We start from the raw sequence: 21,146 nt of genomic DNA on the forward strand, positions 1-21,146 counted from the left end.
ATGTGTTGCTCCCCTCCCCATAACAGTTCCTCTCTCTCTGTCTCTGTCCCTCCTACATCTCACTCTAACGGCCTAACCCTCCCCCATCTCTCTCCTTGTCTCACTCTGTCTCCTCCATGTGCCTGTCTCTCTCCCTCACTCTCTCTCCCCATGTGCCTGTCTCTCTCCCCGACTCTCTCCCCCATGTCTCTTGCACCGCTAACATCTCTCATTCTCCCCCACTGCCCCTGCTCTGCACTACTACTTCTCCCTTCCTTCTGCATGACTACTACTCCGAGCTTGCCCCCCTGCTTCCCACTACTACTCCCATCCTGCCTGTTGCTAACCACTACTACTCCCATCCTACCCTCTGCTCTGCACTACTACTCCAATTCTTCCCCCTGATCCTCACTACTAATACAACCGGCTTGCCTCAAGAGGTGGTGGAATGTATAGAGCTTGTGCTCCAGGCACTGGTTAACCAGCCCTATTTCCTAGCCTTACAGTCAGGGCATACTTACCGATATTCTGGCTGCTCTCTGTGGGAGAGAGCAGCCAGGTCGGCTCAGCAGGCGGGCAGGGGAGGCTGTGCTGTAAAGGAGGGGGTGGCCGGAGGCGGGACAGGGGCGGAGCAAGGGCGGGACGGGGGCGGAGCAAGGGCGGGGTCACGATGACACCTCCTTTAAACCACGCCCCCGCTCTGTAATGCCGCGATCACCGGCATTACACTGCAGGGGGCGTGGCTATGATGACGCGATTCAGCAAGAACCGCGTCATCGACTGCCCGGACCGCCCACTTTACACACTAAGTGGGCGGACGGGCAGGGGGGACCCCGCAAATCGGGAGACTTGCCTGCTCTTCCGGGGGGGCGGGAGGGTCACCCGATTTTCGGAAGCCTCCCGGCCATTCCGGGAGAGTAGGCAAGTATGAGTCAGGGTCGAATTAACAATGGGGCGGATGGAGCTGCAGCAGGCTTAAGTCTTCGGTGCCTGACGGGCTCTCCCTCCATCCTCCCCACACAGCCGGCAGCCAGCACCTGGCACCTAGCTGCTCCAGGCAGACGGTATAAACAAGTAAAAAGGGAGAGCTCAGCAGCATGCATATGAAGAAAGAACCTGCGGCCCTGTAACAACCCAGCTGCCTGCACCCACAGTCAACCAATTAAAAGTGAGTTAAATTAAGTATAAATGTATATTGATGCTTCTCCTGCAGGTGATATGGCTGCCTTTAGGGATAATTGGTAAATTATTCTCCAAGATATATACTTCCCAAAAATATTAATGTAAAAAAAAAAAATACATTTAATTAATGTATATTGATTCTAAAAATTACATACAAACTGGCTGTGCATAGCAATTATTAAAGAGCAATTATATACCTTATAAAATCATAATAATTTAATATCACCTTAAAAATATCACTTTAACAAGAGACATCAAAGGTATTAACTTGATGCTCAAAATCCACTGCATTAATACTAAAAATAAATAAATGACCAGTGCTAATATGTGTCACTGTGTAGATAATGTACATTGTCATGACCCTGAGGAAGACCAATATTGAGAGAAACATGTAGGCCAGTTACCTGTCCCCTGCCCAGACACACCTCCAGGAAGTTAGCAGCAAACACCCAGAAGCAAGACGGTCCGATTCTAAGACCCAGGAACAGCAACGGGACTCCCAGAGCAGAGCAAGAAAGGCTACAGCTGCCCAGAGTTAGGTCTTCAACCACAAGCGGAACAGCGCATAACACCCTAAGGTACCATACAGGTTTGCAAATTAAGCAAAACACATGTGCACTATATGCTGCAGAAAGACAGTATTCAGCACCCATGATTAGGGGTGTAAAGTTGCACCCCATAAAGAGACTTAAAGACAGAGGTTCCTAAACACGGTCCTCAAGACACCCGTCCCTAACTGTCCAGATTTTAAAGATATCCATGTCTCAGCACAGATGATTAAATCATACTGTACTTATTAAGTTACCTCTGGCCAAGCATGGATATACTTAAAACCTGGACTGTTAGGGTCAGTGGTGCAAGTGGAAAAAATGTCTTACAGGTACTGTGTGTGCCCCCAGTGCCAGATACAGAAATGCCCCCAGTGTTAGATAATAGATACACATGTGCCCTCAGTGCCAGATATGCCCCCAGTGCCAGATACACATGTCCCCGCAGTGGAAGATATGCCCCCAGTGCCAGATACACATATCCCCGCACTGCCATATATGCTCCCAGTGCCAGATACACATGTCCCCGCAGTGCCAGATATGCCCCCAGTGCCAGATACAGATATGCCCCCAGTGCCAGATACACATGTCCCCCCAGTGCCAGATATGCCCCCCAGTGCCAGATACACATGTCCTCCCAGTGCCAGATATACCGCCAGTGCCAGATACAGAGATGCCCCCAGTGCCAGATACAGAAATGCCCCCAGTGCCAGATACACATGTCCACATAGTGTCAGATATGCCCCAGTGCCAGATACACATGTCCCCCCAGTGCCAGATATGCCCCCAGTGCCAGATACAGAGATGCCCCCAGTGCCAGATACAGAAATGCCCCCAGTGCCAGATACACATGTCCCCACAGTGCCAGATATGCCCCCAGTGCCAGATACACATGTCCCCGCAGTGCCAGATATGCCCCCAGTTCCTGATACACATGTCCCCGCAGTGCCAGATATGCCCCCAGTGCCAGATACAGATATGTCCCCAATGCCAGATATTGCCCCAGTGCCAGATACAGAAATACCCCCAATGCCAGATACAGAAATGTCCCCCAGTGCCAGATATGCCCCCAGTGCCAGATCCAGAGATGCCCCCAGTGCCAGATACACATGTACCCCCAGTACCAGATATGCTCCCAGTGCCAGATCCAGAGATGCCCCCAGTGCCAGAGACAGAAATGTCCCCCATTGCCAGATATGCCCTCAGTGCCAGGTACAGAGATGCCCCCAGTGCCAGATATGCCCCCAGTGCCAGATACAGAAATGCCCCCAGTGCCAGGTATGCCCCAGTGCCAGATACAAAGATGTCCCCAGTGCCAGATATGCCCCCAGTGCCAGATACATATGTCACCACAGTGCCAGATATGCCCCCAGTGCCAGATACAGATATGCCCCCAGTGCCAGATACACATGTCCCCCCAGTACCAGATATGCCCCCAGTGCCAGATAGAGATGCCCCCAGTGCCAGATACAGAAATGCCCCCAAGTGCCAGATATGCCCCGAGTGCCAGATACAGAGATGCCCCCAGTGTCAGATACAGAAATACCCCCAGTGCCAGATACGGAAATGTACCCCATTGCCAGATATGCCCCCAGTGCCAGATACAAATGTCCCCCCGTGCCAGATATGCCCCCAGTGCCAGATACAGAGATGCCCCCAGTGCCAGATACAGAAATGTACCCCATTGCCAGATATGCCCCCAGTGCCAGGTACAGAGATGCCCCCAGTGCCAGATATGCCCCCAGTGCCAGATACAGAAATGCCCCCCAGTGCCAGATATGCCCCCAGTGCCAGATACAAAGATGTCCCCAGTGCCAGATATGCCCCCAGTGCCAGATACATATGTCACCACAGTGCCAGATATGCCTCCAGTGCCAGATATGCCCCCAGTGCCAGATACATATGTCACCCCTGTGCCAGATATGCCCCCAGTGCCAGATATGCCCCCAGTGCCAGATACAGAAATGCCCCCAAGTGCCAGATATGCCCCCAGTGCCAGATACAGAGATGCCCCCAGTGCCAGATATGCCCCCAGTGCCAGATACAGAAATGCCCCCAGTGCCAGATATGATCCCAGCGCCAGATACATATGTCCCTGCAGTGCCAGATATGCCCCTAGTGCCAGGTATACATGCCCCCTTTCCCCCCCTTCCCCTGCTGCTTACCTTGCTGCTGATTTCTGTGTGTGAGGGGAGGAGAGCGCAGCGTGCGCCTCTCCTGCCCCTCAGTGTTTACCTTCAATTAGGCGCCGATCCGTGAGCCAATCAGGAGCCTTGGCTGCCGGTCCGCGAGCTCTGATTGGCTCACTGGCCGGCACATAATTGAATGTAGACACTGAGGGGCAGGAGAGGTGCAGGCTGCGCTCTCCTCCCCTCATTCAGCAGCGGCGCGGTGAGCAGCAGCAGGGGAGGGAGGGAGCGGCGGCCCGGCGGCGGACCCACAGCTAAATTCTTAAGGGTACGCCGTACCCACGCGTACCCGCCCACTTGCAGGGCTGGTTAGGGTGCCTTGAGGACTGCGTTTGTGAACCTCTGCTTAAAGACACAGAAATAGTGTTATGTAGAGCCAATCTACAGCTCAGAAATAAATCCCTATCGAACTTTGCTCTACGGAGCTCAACACTGTACTGTACAATGTCAAAACAATGTATCTACAGAGTGCACATTAGCACTGGTCACGTTACTGATATTTAGTATCAATGCAGTGGATTTTGAGTGTCAAGATTATACCTGGGATGTCTTTTGTTAAACAAAGTGATATTTTTAAAGGGATATTAAATTATATTAAATTATTACATTTTTATAAGGTATTTAGGGGTCTATTTACTAAGCCTTGGATGGAGATAAAGTCGCTGGAGATAAAGTACCAGCCAATCAACTCCTAACTGTCATTTTTCAAACACAGCCTGTGGCATAGCAGTTAGGAGCCGATTGGCTGGTACTTTATCACCATCCATTTTATCTCCAGCCAAGGCTTAGTAAAGAGACCCCTAAACATCCTAGTGATACTCGGTGGACCCCCTTCCTTCAAAGTAAAGCATTCGTTACCTTCAAACCCAGAAATAAAGACACGGAGACTTGAATTTTGGCAGAAAAATTGCTAGCTATTTATTTGACCCTAACCAATAGCAAACCTGTAATAGAAAATTTTATTAAGATGCCGATCCAGCCGGCATATGGTGGCAGAAAAAAGAACGGCTCTATTAAATTAAGCTAACCTTAAAATACTAAAAAATTCGAAACCATCCTAATTTTACTACAACTATCAAAAACCGGTAATAGGTGACAACTCAACCCCCACAGTGACTACCCACCCTGATGGGTGCCCTGCCGCTGCCTTTTCGGACGGGTGGTCGAGCGGCCAATAAGTCGATGGAGGTGAGTGCACCTAAACCACAACAAACTGTAAATCACTACAGCTTACCATACAACTACAAACTGCCGTTCTTTTCCGCCAACAGCGAAAGACTCATCCCCAAAGTCTTCGCACCGCCACCATAACCTACCCTAACTCCTGCAACACTAAACCCAGATCCTCCAGGAAAAGCATCATCCCCTCATTGGATAGATGCACACCATCCGGCCGAAAAAGGTGACTGTCTCGGAACCGAATCCTAGGGTGGCGAACTACCTTGCCTCCGTGGGACAGTACCCACTTCGCCACCGCCCCATTCACCTTCTTTCTGGCCTCATCAATCTGGCGACCATCCGCCACACCCCGCCAACTCAACCTTGGCACCATCAAGGAGAACACCAATACGCAATTGGTCCATGCTGCGGCCACACTTGCCAGATCCTGTATCATGGCCCACCGCAGCTCCAAGGATGTCCTCTTCCCCAGGTCGTTGCCACCTAGATGGACAACCAGGACCCTAGGGACTCCATGCTTGCTGGCCTAACTGACTAGTCTACTCCTCAGCTCGTTCCACATCATCCCTCGCCAACCAAGCCATCTAACACCCTGAGCCCTAGGCAACGTCTGAGCCCCCTCCGAGGCCAAAAACTTGGCGGCCCAGTATACATAAGAGTGGCCGACCACCCAAATAGCCAAATCATCTTCAAACCAACCTGAAGAGGAGAAAAAAAGGGGGGTAAAATTGGTTACTAATAAGTTTTATTAAATGCATTAACCTGAAGGATCTGCCAAAAAGAAAAACTTTTAGTTCTCGATATTGCAGAAGTCACGGCCTAGGCGATCTGCACAATGCTTCTAGCCAATTTGAAGCAAACATAAACACACAATGGGAAAATTCAAATTAAATTCAAAAAAAAAATTAAACAGGGGGGGGAGGTATAAAATGGGAAACACATGTAAGAACTCAGCTGGAGGTGAAAGCGTAAAAACCTGCTGAGGGACTTTGATTAGAACTGATCAGCTGAATTGTGGATTAGAATTCAGTCCGTCAAGTCAGGCAAAAAATCGCAAAAGAACTCCAGACCCCCGCTGCCGGCTCATGCCAGCAACGGCGAGTAGCTAATTCCTGAGTAGGATAAAAAGGGGGGGGACGACAAACAGACGCACCATACTAATAACGCACTGAACTGTAACAACATGATTATACAAATGTAACTAACAAAATACCACGCGCAAGCCAACCTCTCATGCAACGGGGCGAATATATCGTCTGTAACTCGACGACTTCCATCGCCCCACCGCCTGGATTTCAGTCCTGGACAAACCCGCCGCCGCAGCCGACGTCGCAGCGCCTATGCGGAAAGAATGCGTCCCGAACGCAGCGGGTGGAAGGCCCAAGCTCGCCAAACAGCGACCCAGCATCCAACGAAATTGATATTTAGTCACCGGCAGCCCGTCATAATGCAGCAGCCATGAACCCCTCCTGTCGGGTCGCACTGCCACATATTGCACTGCCAACCTTACTGGGCAAACGCTCTCCTCAAGTGCCGGAACCAAGGTGACCCATCCACCTCTCCCCACTTGGTCCGTCTTAGAGCGCCGCAATCTGCATAGCAAGGACCTCTCACCCACCACCACGTCCCCGACCAGCATGCGCAAATCTGCTCGCTTAGAAGGCGCTACCAATTCCGAAACCCTAAAGGCCCCGTGGTAAGCCATTGAGAACGCCAAACTGAACAATAGCGACTCAAACCTGGACGACGCGACTCCTCCAACCGCCACGATGACAGCCGGCAACAAAGCCGCATCGATGGGCCGCCTCCTGTCAGGTGGCGTCGGCGCGACTCGCGCCCATCCTTTCATCGCCTTCCGCAGAACATCGCTTTTTGTCACGTCAGGGACGCCCCGCAGTTTGCTGAAAAACGAAACACCAGCCAAGTACCGGGATACCACCGCTCTGGACCTACCCGAAACATACAGCTGCCAAATAAAAGAAAGCATCATCCGATGCCTGCTCTTACCTTGTTGCTTACGTCCTCGAACATACTCCTCCCACTCGCTCCAAGCTTGTCCGTAAGCCTTGAGCGTGGCTGGCGCGACTGACCGCAACGCTAGACCCTCCAGTCCGGCCCGATCACCTGCCAAACATAACCGGGACAATGAAAACCATGCTCGTCGGCCTCGGGTGCCAACAACCAAAACCTTTCCCACTGCCCTCGCGACAAAGCGTCGGCAATTCCATTCTCCAGACCGGGCACATGCTGCGCGCGGAACCACAGGTTCCTACGTAAGTATGTCAATAGCAACTGTCCCAGCACCCTCAGAACCACCAACGACTTTGCCCTCTGGTTATTAATCGCATGCACCACGCCCAGATTGTCGCATCTAAACAAAATGCTGCGATGAGCCAGCCGCTCGCCCCAGACCTCCAGCGCCACCATAATGGGGAAAAGCTCCAAAAGCACCAGGTCCTTAGTTAAACCTTTGCGATGCCACTCCGCCGGCCAGGAGGCCGCGCACCAAGATCCCTCCAGATAGCAACCGAATCCAGAGGCACCTGCTGCGTCGGTGAACAGCTGCAACCGCTCGCTGTCCACTGCTGGCGCCTGCCATATACACACCCCGTTGAAATCCTCCAAGAACGAGGCCCATACGGCCAAATCCCTTTTTATCTCGGAGGACAAACGCACAAAATGGTGTGGTCTGGCACACCCCGCAGTCGCCCTTTCTAGCTTCCGGCAAAAAACCCTGCCCATCGGGATTACCCGACAAGCAAAGTTCAACATGCCCAGCAAGGACTGCGCCTGCCTTAGTGTAACCTTACGCGACCCCTCGAACCGGCAAATAGCGTCGCGGAGCTTCAACACCTTGTCCCGAGGCAGCTGACACGCTCCCGCCACAGTGTCAATCTCAATCCCCAAAAATGACAAACAGGAGGCCGGTCCCTCTGTTTTATCCACGGCCACGGGAACGCCGAAGTGGTAAAACAGAGCTCGGATGCTGAAAAGCAAGTCGCCGCAGCGTGGAGAATTTGCCGGACCCGCACACAGGAAGTCATCGAGGTAATGGGCGACCCCGTGACCCCCTGACGAAGACTCCACGCACCAATGTAGAAACGTGCTAAAACGCTCGAAAAATGAGCATGAAACGGAACATCCCATCGGCAAACATTTGTCGATGAAATACTCCGCTCCAATCCGGAAACCCATAAAACGGAATGAGTCCGGATGTAACGGCAACAACCGAAAAGCGGACTCAACATCAATCTTAGGCATGAGGGCCCCAGTCCCGTAGCTGCGGACCATCTCTAACGCTTCGTCAAACGACTGATACACCACCGAGCAATGCGCCGGCGGTATTGCGTCATTGACCGACGCCCCCGATGGGTAAGAAAGATGCTGAATGAGCCGGAAAGCGCCTGGAGTCTTCTTAGGAACCACCCCCACCGGAGAGATGACCAAGTCATCCACCGGGGCCGATTGAAAAGGCCCCTCCATCCTGCCCAACCTGACCTCTTTATCCACTTTCTCCAGCAGCACTAACGGCAAGGCTCAGGCAGACTGGAGGTTCCGCTGGGCCCGCACGGACACCTCGCTCGCAACAGGCAAACGAAACCCAAACTGAAAACCGGAAAACAAAAATTTTGCATCCTCCCTATTCGGATACAAGTCCAACCACCGGCCCATAGTCTCCAAATTAATTGGTGTTGGAGCTCTGCGGAGCGTTCCCGCCCACGGCCTGTCTGGGGTAAGTTTGCTTACCCCGCGCACCCTGCCGACTGCCTTTGAAGCAGGAGGAGGCTGGGTGGGATCCGCCACATTGCAGGCAGGAGTGTCAAAAACGACACTGCTTGCCGAAGGAACATGCCGCGTTGTTAAACGCGAAACATTTGCCTTTTGTGGCGGCTCGCCCCCCTGCACAGACGGCCGACCCACCTGGCTTGGCCAGTCCACCGTCCGCGCCGGACCCCTGGGCGGACGACCCTGCGCGGCGCCCGTCCGCCCCCGGTTTCCGGGGCTCCTCAGCCTGTTGCGAAGCCCGAGTGACCTTGAGCCAGACCTCAACATCCTTGAACCCAAAGTCCATGACCCGCAAACCGTCCTGCTTTTCCCTGAATTCCTGGTCATACCGACGCCACTCAGAGCCCGAAGATGTGCGCTGCATGTCGTGTATGAGATGCAGGTACCGAATTATGTTCATGTGCTCTTCCGGCCTGTCCTCCAGGTAGCACGCCGCAAAGACCCAGAAACCGGCCAGCCAATTATCGAAGGTCCGGAATGCCTCAGCCCCGATGCCCTTCTTTGCGGCCGCCGCCTTATAATCCTTCTTCGTGTCCTTCATCAAGACAAACACATCCACGAAGTCACCCCTGCGAATCTTCTTGCGGCAGCTATCTCGCAGCCCTCGCATTACGGCAGTGTAGTCGCAGCGAACGACCCCGGGCAAATCGCGGCGCTTCTTGGCCCTACGAGCTTCCTCGCTAAGCCGCTTGCGCCTCTTCCGCCTCTTCTGCTGGCCCGCCGCCCTCTTTGCGAATTTCGTCGCCCTCTTCTTCGCCCTAGTAGTGCTACTTTCTTCGGACGCCTGTGACGACAGAGAAGATGAAGAGGAGGAAGAAGAAGAACTACGAGAACTAGAGCTCGTGGGGGAACCCGATACCGACTGCACCACCTCACCTGATGCCGTCGACTGCCCCGACATGGAATCCTCTGGCGTGTCCACCCCGACGTCTTCCTCCATGTACTCTGCCATCTACACTTCCCCGTGATCCCCTGTAAAAGAGAAAGAAGAGGGGGACCCAGCCCGCACTCGCGGCGCATGCCGAGCCCTACGTGGGGGGGCGTTGCCGCCGTGCGCCCCTGCCCGTCCTGCCCCGGACCTTGCTCCAATTCTGCGGCGGCCGCTCCGAGCTCCCGGCAGGCGCGTGCCACTCGCTGCGCCGCCGAGGCCCGCCGCCCGCCGGACCCGCCTGCCCCCGCAGGCGCGCCGGAACTTGCAGCCATCCTCGGGGAGGCAGCCGCGGCTAGCGGCCCTAATGCCTCCACCACTGTGGCCAGGGCTGACGCCAGCGCACCGGAGGGGTCATGACCGCCCCAAAACGCGGCATCGGACCCCGATGGACCTCCCGCCAGGGCCCGTGCGCGACCCCGCGCCCGCTGCCCGACAGGCGTGACCCGGGCACCCGACGCCCGCTGCCCCAGCGGGAAAGCGGGGGCACCCCTGTCGGAGCCCGCGCTGCCCTCACTCTCCCCCTCCGAATATGCCTCCTCCCCTTGCGGATCGGAACTATCCCCCGGCCCTGGGGAGGACCCGCCGCAATGCCAAGCAGCGCGTGCAGCATCCCTGCGGCCACTAATCCATTCCCTGTCCCCCCTCCTCCCCCGAAGGCCGCTGTATTCCGGCTCCGGTGGAGTGTTTTGGGGAGATAGGGTAACCCGCGGCGCACTGCGCCGCTCGCGATGGGCACGGGCACGCGCGCATCCCGTGCGCGCGCCCCGTCACCGCTCGCTGCCGTATCCCTATGTGCATACCCTGCACTCCCTTGCCAAATACTGTCCCCTGTCAGCCCATGCTGCATCCCCCTGCTTCTCCCCCCCCCCCCAGCCCCTGCCGGACTCCGGCTGCCGGAGAGTTATCTGTGGGGACAGAGGGGCTGGTGGCGGCGCTGCGCGCACACGTGTGCGGCTGGCGCCGCCTGTGGCGAGCGTGGGCGCGCGCGCGTCCCACTGTTTCCCGCCACAGAGCTCCCGGCCGCCGCACCAGTTAGACCCGCCGCGCGAGGCTCCATAACAAGCCCCGCGCGGCGAACACCCGACCCCCGCCCGGCCCTCCCCCCCCCGCCCGGCACTTCCACCCGGCCGCGGCAAGGGGGAAGCGATAGAGGCTGGGTTAGGATCCATCGCCGGGCGCGCGCCCGCAGGCGCCGGACACCGCCGCTTGATCCGCCGCTCCCGGAGGCGAGGGCCGATGCCCGTCAACCTCCGGGCGGCCTAAACGGACCTCCGGCCCACCCCGCCACCCGCGCCTGCCCGGCAAAGCCGGCCCGGCCCCCAGCGGCGAGGCCGACCTGGTCCGCCGCACTGTGCTCCCGCCCGCGCTCGTGGAGGCCCCGGGGGACGGAGCCCCGTCCCCCAGGCCTACCACCCCTTCCCCCGGCCCAGCTCCACCGCCAGAAGCGCGGTACCGAGCTGGGGGCCCGGCGGAACGTTGAGGGCGGGAAGCCATATTAAAGATGGATGCAGGGGAGCTAGAATCAGGAAAGCAGGGAACTCTTAGTGTAACCGAACAAATAAAAACAAACACCCAAAATAACGTGGGAAAATTCTGCACTGCAGCACTCACCCACTCAAGGCAAATCACCACAAGAGAGAGCAAAAAATGGCCTCGCCTTCCCTATATATATTAAACCCTCCCCTTCAAAAGGCTGTACTTTCCTCACAGCTAGGTCCACCCCTCACCAGATGTTTAACTCATTCCTTTCCCATGCAGTCAATTCTCTCTCCTTAATCACTCTGAAACAAATAGTTGCGATGCACAATGAGTTTGCATATAAATGTCTGCTCATTTTTAGAATCTTCATGCATTCAATAAATGTTTTTATTTTTTAGATTCTTTTTTGGGCAGTATGTATTCCATACAGAAAGCAATCTATTTGACACTGGACATACATAGGGTATGTTCAGCTTACAGAAATAGTTTTGTTCCCATAAGTACCCATTCCTGCAGTGCAGAATGGTCGGCATAGAATATTATGGGCATAAAATATATTATGTTTAAGTGGTGGGGGTGATGGGCATAACAAAACGTTTTCTTATACTGGAAAAAACATGGATTAAACATGTTAATAGAAAAGAGTGCTGTAAATGAAAAGAGGGTGTGGTGCACAGCACTGCACAAAAGGGAAAGGGTAGGTGTAGAGCACAAAATGATAAAATATATACAGTATAAGGGAATGGGTGGGGTGCCACAAAGTAATATATTATATGAGTAAGTTTCTTTCTTGGTAGTCAAGACAAAATGATCCGTATGTACCCAACAGAGCAACCACATACCTCCCAACTGTCCCGATTTTGGCGGGACAGTCACATTTTTCTTGATCTGTCCCGCTGTCCCACCCGCGGGTCGCAGTGTCCCATGGGTGGGGGGGGGGGCGGCAGTTGGGAGATCCCCCTGTCACTCGTTGCTCTGAGCAGAGCAGCAGTGAATAGATGCTGTGCGCATGCGCACCAGTGGCGTGCGATGAGGTCAGTGGCTAGTGAGGCACTGCAGCCATAATGTCCGCCGAGTCCTGCCAACGACACCTACCACCGCGGAACCAATGCCCACTACTGCCCCTGAGCCAATGCCCGTTACCACTGTCATCCCCGAACCCCGCTACCCCCACCACTAATGGCCACCACCCCCGCCAATGGCTTACAAAATCGCCCACCATGTCCAGGCCCCCGCTACTAATTCGCATCTCAGTTTAATACCGTCGCTGCCAATGCCCACAGCCTTCCTGCTCATAAAACTTGTGATGAGCAGGCGGCTAATGTATTGTACATTTTTATAAAATAAATATTAGTGTTTGGGACTGGGGAGGGAGTAGGAGGAGGACATGAATACAATTTTGTTGTCCAGGGCTTCCATTACCTTAATAGTGCCGTTGGTGCGGCACTATTAAGTTAATGGAAGTCCTGGACAACAAAATATGGAGAGGGTGATGCCAGGTAGAAGATGACAGCAGTGGGTGAGAGGGAGAGGGTGATGCCAGGGAGAGGGTTACAGCAGTCTGTGACAGGCAGAGGGTGACACCAGTGAGAAGGTGACAGGAAGAGTGTGACGCCAGGGAGAGGGTGACAGCTGTGGGTGACAGAGAAAGGGTGACACCAGCGAGAAAGTGACAGGAAGAGTGTGATGCTAGGGAGAGTGTGACAGCAGCGGGTGACAGGGAGTGACGCCAGGGAGCGGGTGACAGGGAGTGAAGCCAGGGAAAGGGTGACAGCAGCGGGTGACAGGGAGAGGGTATCAGCAACGGGTGACAGGGAGTGACGCCAGTGAGATGGTGACAGCAGCGGGTGACAGGGAGTGATGCCAGGGCAGGGGTGACAGCAGTGAGTGACTGGGAATGACGCCAGGGAAAGGGTGACAGCAGCGGGTGACAGGGAGTGACGCCAGTGAGAGGGTGACAGCAGCGGGTGACAGGGAGTGACGCCAGGGACAGGGTGATAGCAGCGGGTGACAGGGAGTGACGCTTGGGAGAGGGTGACAGGGAGTGACGCAAGGGAGATGGTGACAGCAGCGGGTGAGAGGGAGTGACGCCAGGGAGGGGGTGACAGCAGCGGGTGACTGGGAGTGATGCCAGAGAGTGGGTGACAGCAGCGGGTGACAGGAAGTGACGCCTTGGCGACCTACCTTGGGGACCTACCCGGGATCCCCCCCCCCCTCACCCCTCCAATCTAAGCAACGGAGTGCGACTCCCATTACCTCTACCCCTGTAGCTGGACTGCACCCACCTGTGCCTGAACTGCATTCTGTGGGAGGTGAGCGGCGGAGCTGCAGTGGCGGAGTGAGGACGTGGTGGGATGGGGCGGGAGCCGAGTAAATCATTTAAAAAATAAGTAATCGGATGCATCGGCGTGACGGGTGCAGGGGAGCAGTGGGACCCACAGGCATCTTGGGTCGCATCCCCTGCACCTATGGTAGTTACGCCACTGGAACTGTCCCTGCATACACTTCCCTGGTCCGGCAGCACCCCCTCTACCGCATCTGCCAATGTGCAGGGGGACAGGCTGCGGGATGGGCTAGGGGACGGGCGGGCGGGGACGGCCACATATTCACTAAATGACAGGGGGTATGTTCCTTGGTGCCCCCCTCCCTAAATCGACCACTGACCAATCAGCAACCTGACTAAGTGACAGGGGCGTGCTTTCATATGGGCTGAAAGCACACCCCTGTCAAAGCGCACTTGTACTATGTGCCGCTTACAGGGATTTTTTCAGTGGATTTTTTCTGCCCAATGCTTGGCCACGCCCCCCGCTTCCGGCCCTTTCACACTAACAGCGGGAGGCACCGAGAGCAGTGCCTCAGAAACCCTTTTAAAACTGTTTTTTAAAAAGATAATAATGATTAAAATAATATAAAGGCTGAAGAAGATACTCATGACACAGAATATGTGTCATAAGCATCTTCTTTGTATTATTTTAATCATTGATGACAGGGGAGTCACTGCCTCCCCTGACTGCACGTCCCTGATGCGCACAGCATCTATTCCTGGCAGAGAGGGACAGGGGGCATGGCCAGCAGCTCTCTCAGCGCTGTCCATGCCTCCATAATGTCAAAAAATGGGGGCTTGGCTTGCGATTGCGGCAGTTGCCGTGAGGCCACGCCCCCTTTTCGTTAGGCCACATACCCTAAGTTCATGCGCGATGATGTCCCTCCCTGGATGATGCTAAAGTTGGGAGGTATGCAGCCATGAAAGTGTGGAAAGACACTAAATAATACGTGGAATCCTGTACAGTCATTACCATAAAAATAACAGCACAGTTTATTAATTCCCTCAATTTGAATGTATATAAGTTTAAGTATTTAGTTGTGGTAGAGAATTGGTTAGTTGAAATATAACACAAAGAAAATGAGCATCAAGCCCTAAAAAGTGATTTAAACTCATATTTCATAATGATCTTGTTTTGGACAAATAGGCCGGATTCTGAGTCAGACACATCCACGACCACTTTTTTGTACAACCACAGCACCCTGCTTATGCTCATGCATGCTAAATATCAGCACGTCTACATGTGGAATGTCTCCTTCTCACTGTTTTTCCATCCACAGCTGCAACCGTCATCATTAGAAGTGTTACTCTGGGCATGAGGGGTAATTGTGGGTGATGCTGTTTATGTAGAGGAACATAGGTAAAGATTTTATTTTGTACGGTTTACTTCACTGATGCACTTTTTAACAAGAGGATTCCCACATTTATGCTATCAGTTTCCAGTGTAGCAAAAAATTGCCAGTTTCACTGTTGAAAAAGATCTTCCACAGCATCTATCAGTTATACCCCTTTCACACCGCACAAATAACCTGGTATCGACCCGGCATATTGCCGGGTCGACACGGGTCGGTGTGCGGTGTGAAAGGGCCATGGTCGAATTCCCGGGTCACCTGACCCGGTAATTCAACCCATGAATAAAGTAGTGTTATTCCCGGGTTGAATACTGGGTCAGTGGCAGCGTGAACAGGTTCGACCCGGGACCCATACACTACAATAGGGAGAGGCGGCGCGGAGTTGAGCTCATCTCCCAGCACCGCCTCCGCCTCCCACTGCTATGGCAGCTGACCCGGCAAATTGCCGGGTCGGTAAGCCTCCTGTTAGGGTCCAATTCCACACGGGAAGGACCCGTTTCCAATTCCCGGGTGTGATCCGGCATTGGCAGTGTGAAAGGGGTATAAGTGGTGTCTGTATCAATGATTGTGCCAGAAAGTGTTTCTATGTCAGTGTGTTTGTGTCAGTAAGTGGAATCTGTCAGTAAGGGGTGTCTGTGTCCATAAGTGATATCTGTCAGTTAGCAGTGTCTGCGTCATCAAGTAGTATCTTTGCCAGTAAGAGGTGTCTGTGTAGATAGTAGTGTAAGTGGTGAGTAAGTGTCAGTAAATCTGGGCCAGTAGGTGGAGTGTGTCAAAAAGGTGTTTCAGTAAGTGTGTCTGTCAGTAAGCGGGTCTGTATCAGTGTGTTTTCCCCCATGTTGCTCCCCTTTTCACCTTCTTTGCATGTTGATACAGCTCAGTGGAGCTGATCTATTAAGCCTTTAGAAGGGATAAAGAAGTGATAAAGCATTGATAAGTGCAAGGTGATAATGCACCAGCCAGTCAGCTCCTAACTGTCATTTTTCAAATCCATAATGATTGGCTGGTGCGTTATCACCTTGCGCTTATCAATGCTTTATCACTTCTTTATTCCTTCTCCATGGTTAATACAGCCCTCTGTATCATATGGTGGTCCCTGATGCTCTATATTATATGGTGGTCACATACTTGTTCTTATTAAGTGGTTGAAGGTAGGCACTATCTATGACCTCCATGGAGATAGTCACACTCGCTATTCAGACTACACCCCCATCTCTAGTCACACCACCGCAGCGCTGGTCACACTCCTGTTGAGGCACACAATAGGCCCTTCATAAACTTCAGCTCCAGGCCCATGTGGACCTTAATCTGGCACTGCTCACAGTACAGTACCCACCCTAACCACCACGTCCGCCTCCGGAACATACCCATAATCCACCCAACCCCCTGATGTCCAGAGTATACCCTTGGCCCCACAGATATACAGTTCCCCCCCAGGACATGGACATGCAAAATCCACCCTCCCACCTTCCCCCCCTGGCTCCAGGGACATACACTAGACACCATACCACCCCCTCCTAAAATGAACACTACTAGCCCCCCAGAACTGAGGACATACTCTATCCACCTCCCTTCGACACATGCCCCACAATATTAACAGATCCCAGCTCCCAGTCTGGTTTTCCATCCCAATCTGCCCCTATGTGTGTTTTCTAACACGGTATTCAGCAATATTTAGAAAGCAAGTGGTGCTATTGAAATTGCCTGTGTGTTGCAATATCAGGCTCAAAAATTGCAAATTAACATAGCTATTTTAAAATGACTGCACACTTTGTATAAACATTCAAAAACTAACACTCCCATAAGCAACACGTTTACATCACTATGCAGCTTTAACGCTACAAGGCAGCAGGAGGTTGTACAACAAACACACAAAAAGCTCTTCAATTACAACTGGGTACCTTAAAAGCAAAGGTTATATCATGCACTAGCATAACATCATTTGTGTTAGGTGCTGTTCATTTTGCACTGATCATTTACTGTGGTTGCAACTATTATCCAAAGTCAGATTGCCTTATCTTAATCAGGTTACTTATCAAAAATAAAAGCAATATGAATTTATATTTCATGTTTAATTTCTGTAAACTTATTTGTTTAGGTTTCACTATGCTCCAAATACAGGTGTGGTATGATATGTTGATATTCATCATGTGGACTTGAGAATGTCGATTTAGTCATCATGTAGAGAGTGATGAAATGTCAGCATGTTAGAATGTCGACACATTGTCCCTGGCGACCGAGAGGTGACTTACATGCTCCTGACCGGCCGCAGCTGCTCCTGGAGGTCGCTTCCTGGTTAGACTTTACTATCTCTACCCACTATTCCTCTTCTATTGCCTAGCCCCCCACCAACCACAGCCTAATCCTAACCTCCCCCTAGTATAGTACTTAACCCTAACCTACCCCCTGCAGCCTAGCCCTAACCCTCCTGCAGCCTAACCTTAAGATCTATATTTTAGCAATGCTGACATCAGCCTAACCTTAAGATCTATATTTTAGCAATGCTGACATCATAACTTTGTGGTGTCGACATTATGACATTGTCTGATCTTATGACTACATCCCCCAAACACAACACAATTTGAAAGAATTAGATACAAACTTTTTTATTTCAGCATTAATCTAAACTCCCTCAACTAGTAGAATGATGGGGTTTCTGTGCCCGGGATCCAAGTGGTGACCCATGGTCAATTTACCAAACCATGTGATGTCTGATGAATTTGACCACCACAGCTTTGTTACTGACTGTAGTTAGAGGTATTGGCAAAATATATATTTTAGATGAATCATGTATTACCGCCTGTTAAGTAGTTTGTAGATGCTACAGTATGGTTTTTTTAAGGATCATTTTACAGCTAAGCTTAGTTTGTTTTTCATTTCTATACATCAGCAACCTTACAGTAGCAATTTGTTATAAATAGCTGCCATTACTATAGAAAGGTGTCTTTATTTTATGTAAGCAGAATGTTGTACCTATATTTATTTGTAGCATGCCCCGGATATTTACTATTAATAATAAAAGAGGTATTTCTCCATCTTCCCATAATACCATTTATTTATAGCATACATACTGTAGTCACAATATTCAGCAACACAATCTTAGCAGTATATGGCCTTACTATTTTGAAGATTTCTTGTTTTCGGTTTGATGACCTTGCCATGTCAATGATCTTGGTGTTAGAGAAGCTCTCCTGCTTGTATTTTGTTTGTCTGTGTCCTTAGCTTGTTCGTAGTTCAATCCATTGATCCTCTCTTTCGTCTTGTCTCTGCGATGTTGCACACTTTGCTGCTCCTCCTACAATGTGCATGCATTTAGCATTGGAAAGCAAATTGATTGCCAGCAGCACTGTTTGAAAGCACAATAACCTGACTCAGATTAAATAATGTGGTTGTTCCATTTAGCCAAATGGAAAGAAAACAAAGGCTAAATTACCTCTGTGCATCCAGTTTCCTGTAGTTATTTTATGATATATTGTTGTAAACCCAAAAGGAGCCTAATGGATCCTGAAATAAATGAATATTGTCTTATTATTTCTATGTGCTCCAAAATGTTGATCCAGAGGACGTTTTTTTCAACTGTACTTTGTAAGCTAGCACTTTTACAATGATACAATAGGCTATATATTATAGAACTAAAATACAGATTAATAGGCCCGATTCAGCATGAGTTGTAGTTTTGCAATAAATCGCAAAACTACAACTCACTTCTCTAACAAGCGGGGGGGGGGGGGCGCAGCGCAGGGCAAGCTCCCCACATTCAGGGTCCTACGCCCTCCTCCCTGCAAACAGCTAAACAGCGATGGGCTTGCATGATAAGGGTAACCCCCTAGCTGTATAGACAGTTGGAGGGTTGCCACATTTTGTTTTGCGCCTGCTTTGTTTGGACCCTGCCCCCTAAACAGTGCGTCAGTGCCCACAAAACACGCCATTGATGCCCCGTCACCACCCCCGCTGGCTCTTAATCTGTGATCGCGTGCGAACGCAGTTTAATACATCATGCATGCACGCATGCGCAGAAGTGCGGAGATCAACAAATAGCGATTTCTGCGTAGCTTACTGAATTAGCCCCAATGTCACAAGTGACCCAAGAAAGTGCCTGTGAGGAATTCATAAATTACTTATATTACAACACACTCAGAGCTGTAGGTAATGTATGCAATTCTACCCATCCAAAGTGGTATAAATATATTTTCTTCCGGGAGCTAAAGCCTGCAGAGAAGGAGTCTACATAGCCGGACTAGGATCCAATAAAGAGCTGCTCTCATTCTACCGGAGGGTCATCAAGTACAGAGGCTGAAAAATGTAGTTGTGAGTAGTGATGGCTCGCTATGGAATCAAGCATATATGCCACTATAGCAGCATATGACTGCCATTAACATACGGGACATTTAATGAATGTTCAGTAATGCCTTCCTACCTAAGTGATCAGGGAAGAAGAAAACAAATACCAGAATTTTCTCAAATTAACCAGTGAAAGCATCCTACCTCCAGTGGTTCTTGCCTTATGACGGTTGTTTTCCAGCTATACAAGCGTTGAGGAATGCTAGCACTGGTTAAGTCTCTGCCTGTCAGCATCCTTACCATAGAAGCACTAAGCAGAAAAATGCTGATAACATGTCAGTGTTGTCATTGGTGATAAAACACTATTTATTGTAGACTCAAGAATTCGCTATAGGAAATGCAGTCTTTTGCAATCAATGAAAGTATAGGTTTCATCCCTATAGAGCACTGCAAGTCTGTGTTGGCCAGCCATGGATGTCCCTTCTTCATAATGTACAGGGGACTTGAGTGGACAGAAAGTTAACTTGAGCCTAACAGGATACTCAAGAACTGTGACATTATTTACCTCCCCTACATATATATAATCAGGTATGGATCAGAGGGCAGACCTGGAAAACGTCGACAATCACTAGGTTGACCCCAAAAAGTTGACACATAACGGAGCGTACAGGTTACTATTCAAACTATTGACGTGTCTATAGTGGGACACATTTGTTTAATACTTACCTCTCGGGAGTCCCCAGTCGGAGCCATCCCTTCTTGGCAGCGCAATAGAGTCTGAACACTAGGGGGAACAAACTCTATTATGCCTGCTGAAAACTCCAGAAAGATGGCATGGCGGCCATTTTTCCGGAGTTTTGCGCCTGCACATTAGGAAAATCATTGGGAAAATGGCAGCCGCGCCGTGTTCCCAGAGGTTTGGGCATGCGCAATAGAGTCTGTGTTTAGACTCTATTGCCGCTGCAGAGAAGGATGGCACCCCCGGGGGACTCCGGAGAGGTAAGTATTAAAACCTGTGCATCGGTCAGAGAGGAGGGGGTTCCTGATGCAGAAGGCTGCACACAGGCCTCCTCCTCTCTTAAAACACCCCTGATTCAAACTCTTAGTCCATGTGGATGGTAAAGTATGAAAAAGTTTGAAAGATTTAAAAAAACTCATGTCGCTCTTTTCATGTGTCGATCATTGCCATGTCGACCTTTTTACAAAGTCGAACTGTTGACCATGTCGACCTAATGCATGTCGACCAATAGTGGTCGACCTATTGACTGTCGACCTTAGTAGTGTTGACCTGCCATTTGGATACTCATATAATCATAGAAGATGCAAGAGTAAAATGTGACTGAATGGACGGGCAGACATAGGAAAGCTGATGAAGTGACAGGATTCACTGAGCATTCATCAGCAATAAGTCATTTGAATGAGACCTCTGCAATACCAATAATAGAAAGTTCATCTAAAGTCAGTGTAACTTTTAATTTTCATGTGAGACAGTGTTGTTTAGGCTGTGACGTATGCATGGAAGAACCTCCAGTGTTCTAAAGAATTATAAAGAGGGGGAAATGTAAAGCAATCTTGCTGTAGACAGACTCATTACTTTTCACTAGAGATGAGCGCCTGAAATTTTTCGGGTTTTGTGTTTTGGTTTTGGGTTCGGTTCCGCGGCCGTGTTTTGGGTTCGAACGCGTTTTGTCAAAACCTCACCGAATTTTTTTTGTCGGATTCGGGTGTGTTTTGGATTCGGGTGTTTTTTTCAAAAAACACTAAAAAACAGCTTAAATCATAGAATTTGGGGGTCATTTTGATCCCAAAGTATTATTAACCTCAAAAACCATAATTTACACTCATTTTCAGTCTATTCTGAATACCTCACACCTCACAATATTATTTTTAGTCCTAAAATTTGCACCGAGGTCGCTG

The 21,146-nt window shown here is 51.0% G+C and overlaps 1 protein-coding gene across 1 annotated transcript in view; it reads right to left on the reverse strand.

Moving 5' to 3' along the window:
• TRAPPC3L (trafficking protein particle complex subunit 3L) overlaps window positions 1-18,213 on the reverse strand; it is a 324,467-nt gene extending 306,254 nt beyond the window's left edge. Inside the window, exon 1 of the mRNA XM_063919704.1 lies at window positions 18,068-18,213. Within this exon, the coding sequence (XP_063775774.1) occupies window positions 18,068-18,109 (42 nt within the window). The 5' untranslated portion in view covers window positions 18,110-18,213. The remainder of the gene's footprint in view (window positions 1-18,067) is intronic.
• Window positions 18,214-21,146: the final 2,933 nt, after the last annotated feature.

This window comes from Pseudophryne corroboree, chromosome 4 (assembly GCF_028390025.1).
Source record: "Pseudophryne corroboree isolate aPseCor3 chromosome 4, aPseCor3.hap2, whole genome shotgun sequence".
Classification (NCBI taxonomy): domain Eukaryota; kingdom Metazoa; phylum Chordata; class Amphibia; order Anura; family Myobatrachidae; genus Pseudophryne; species Pseudophryne corroboree.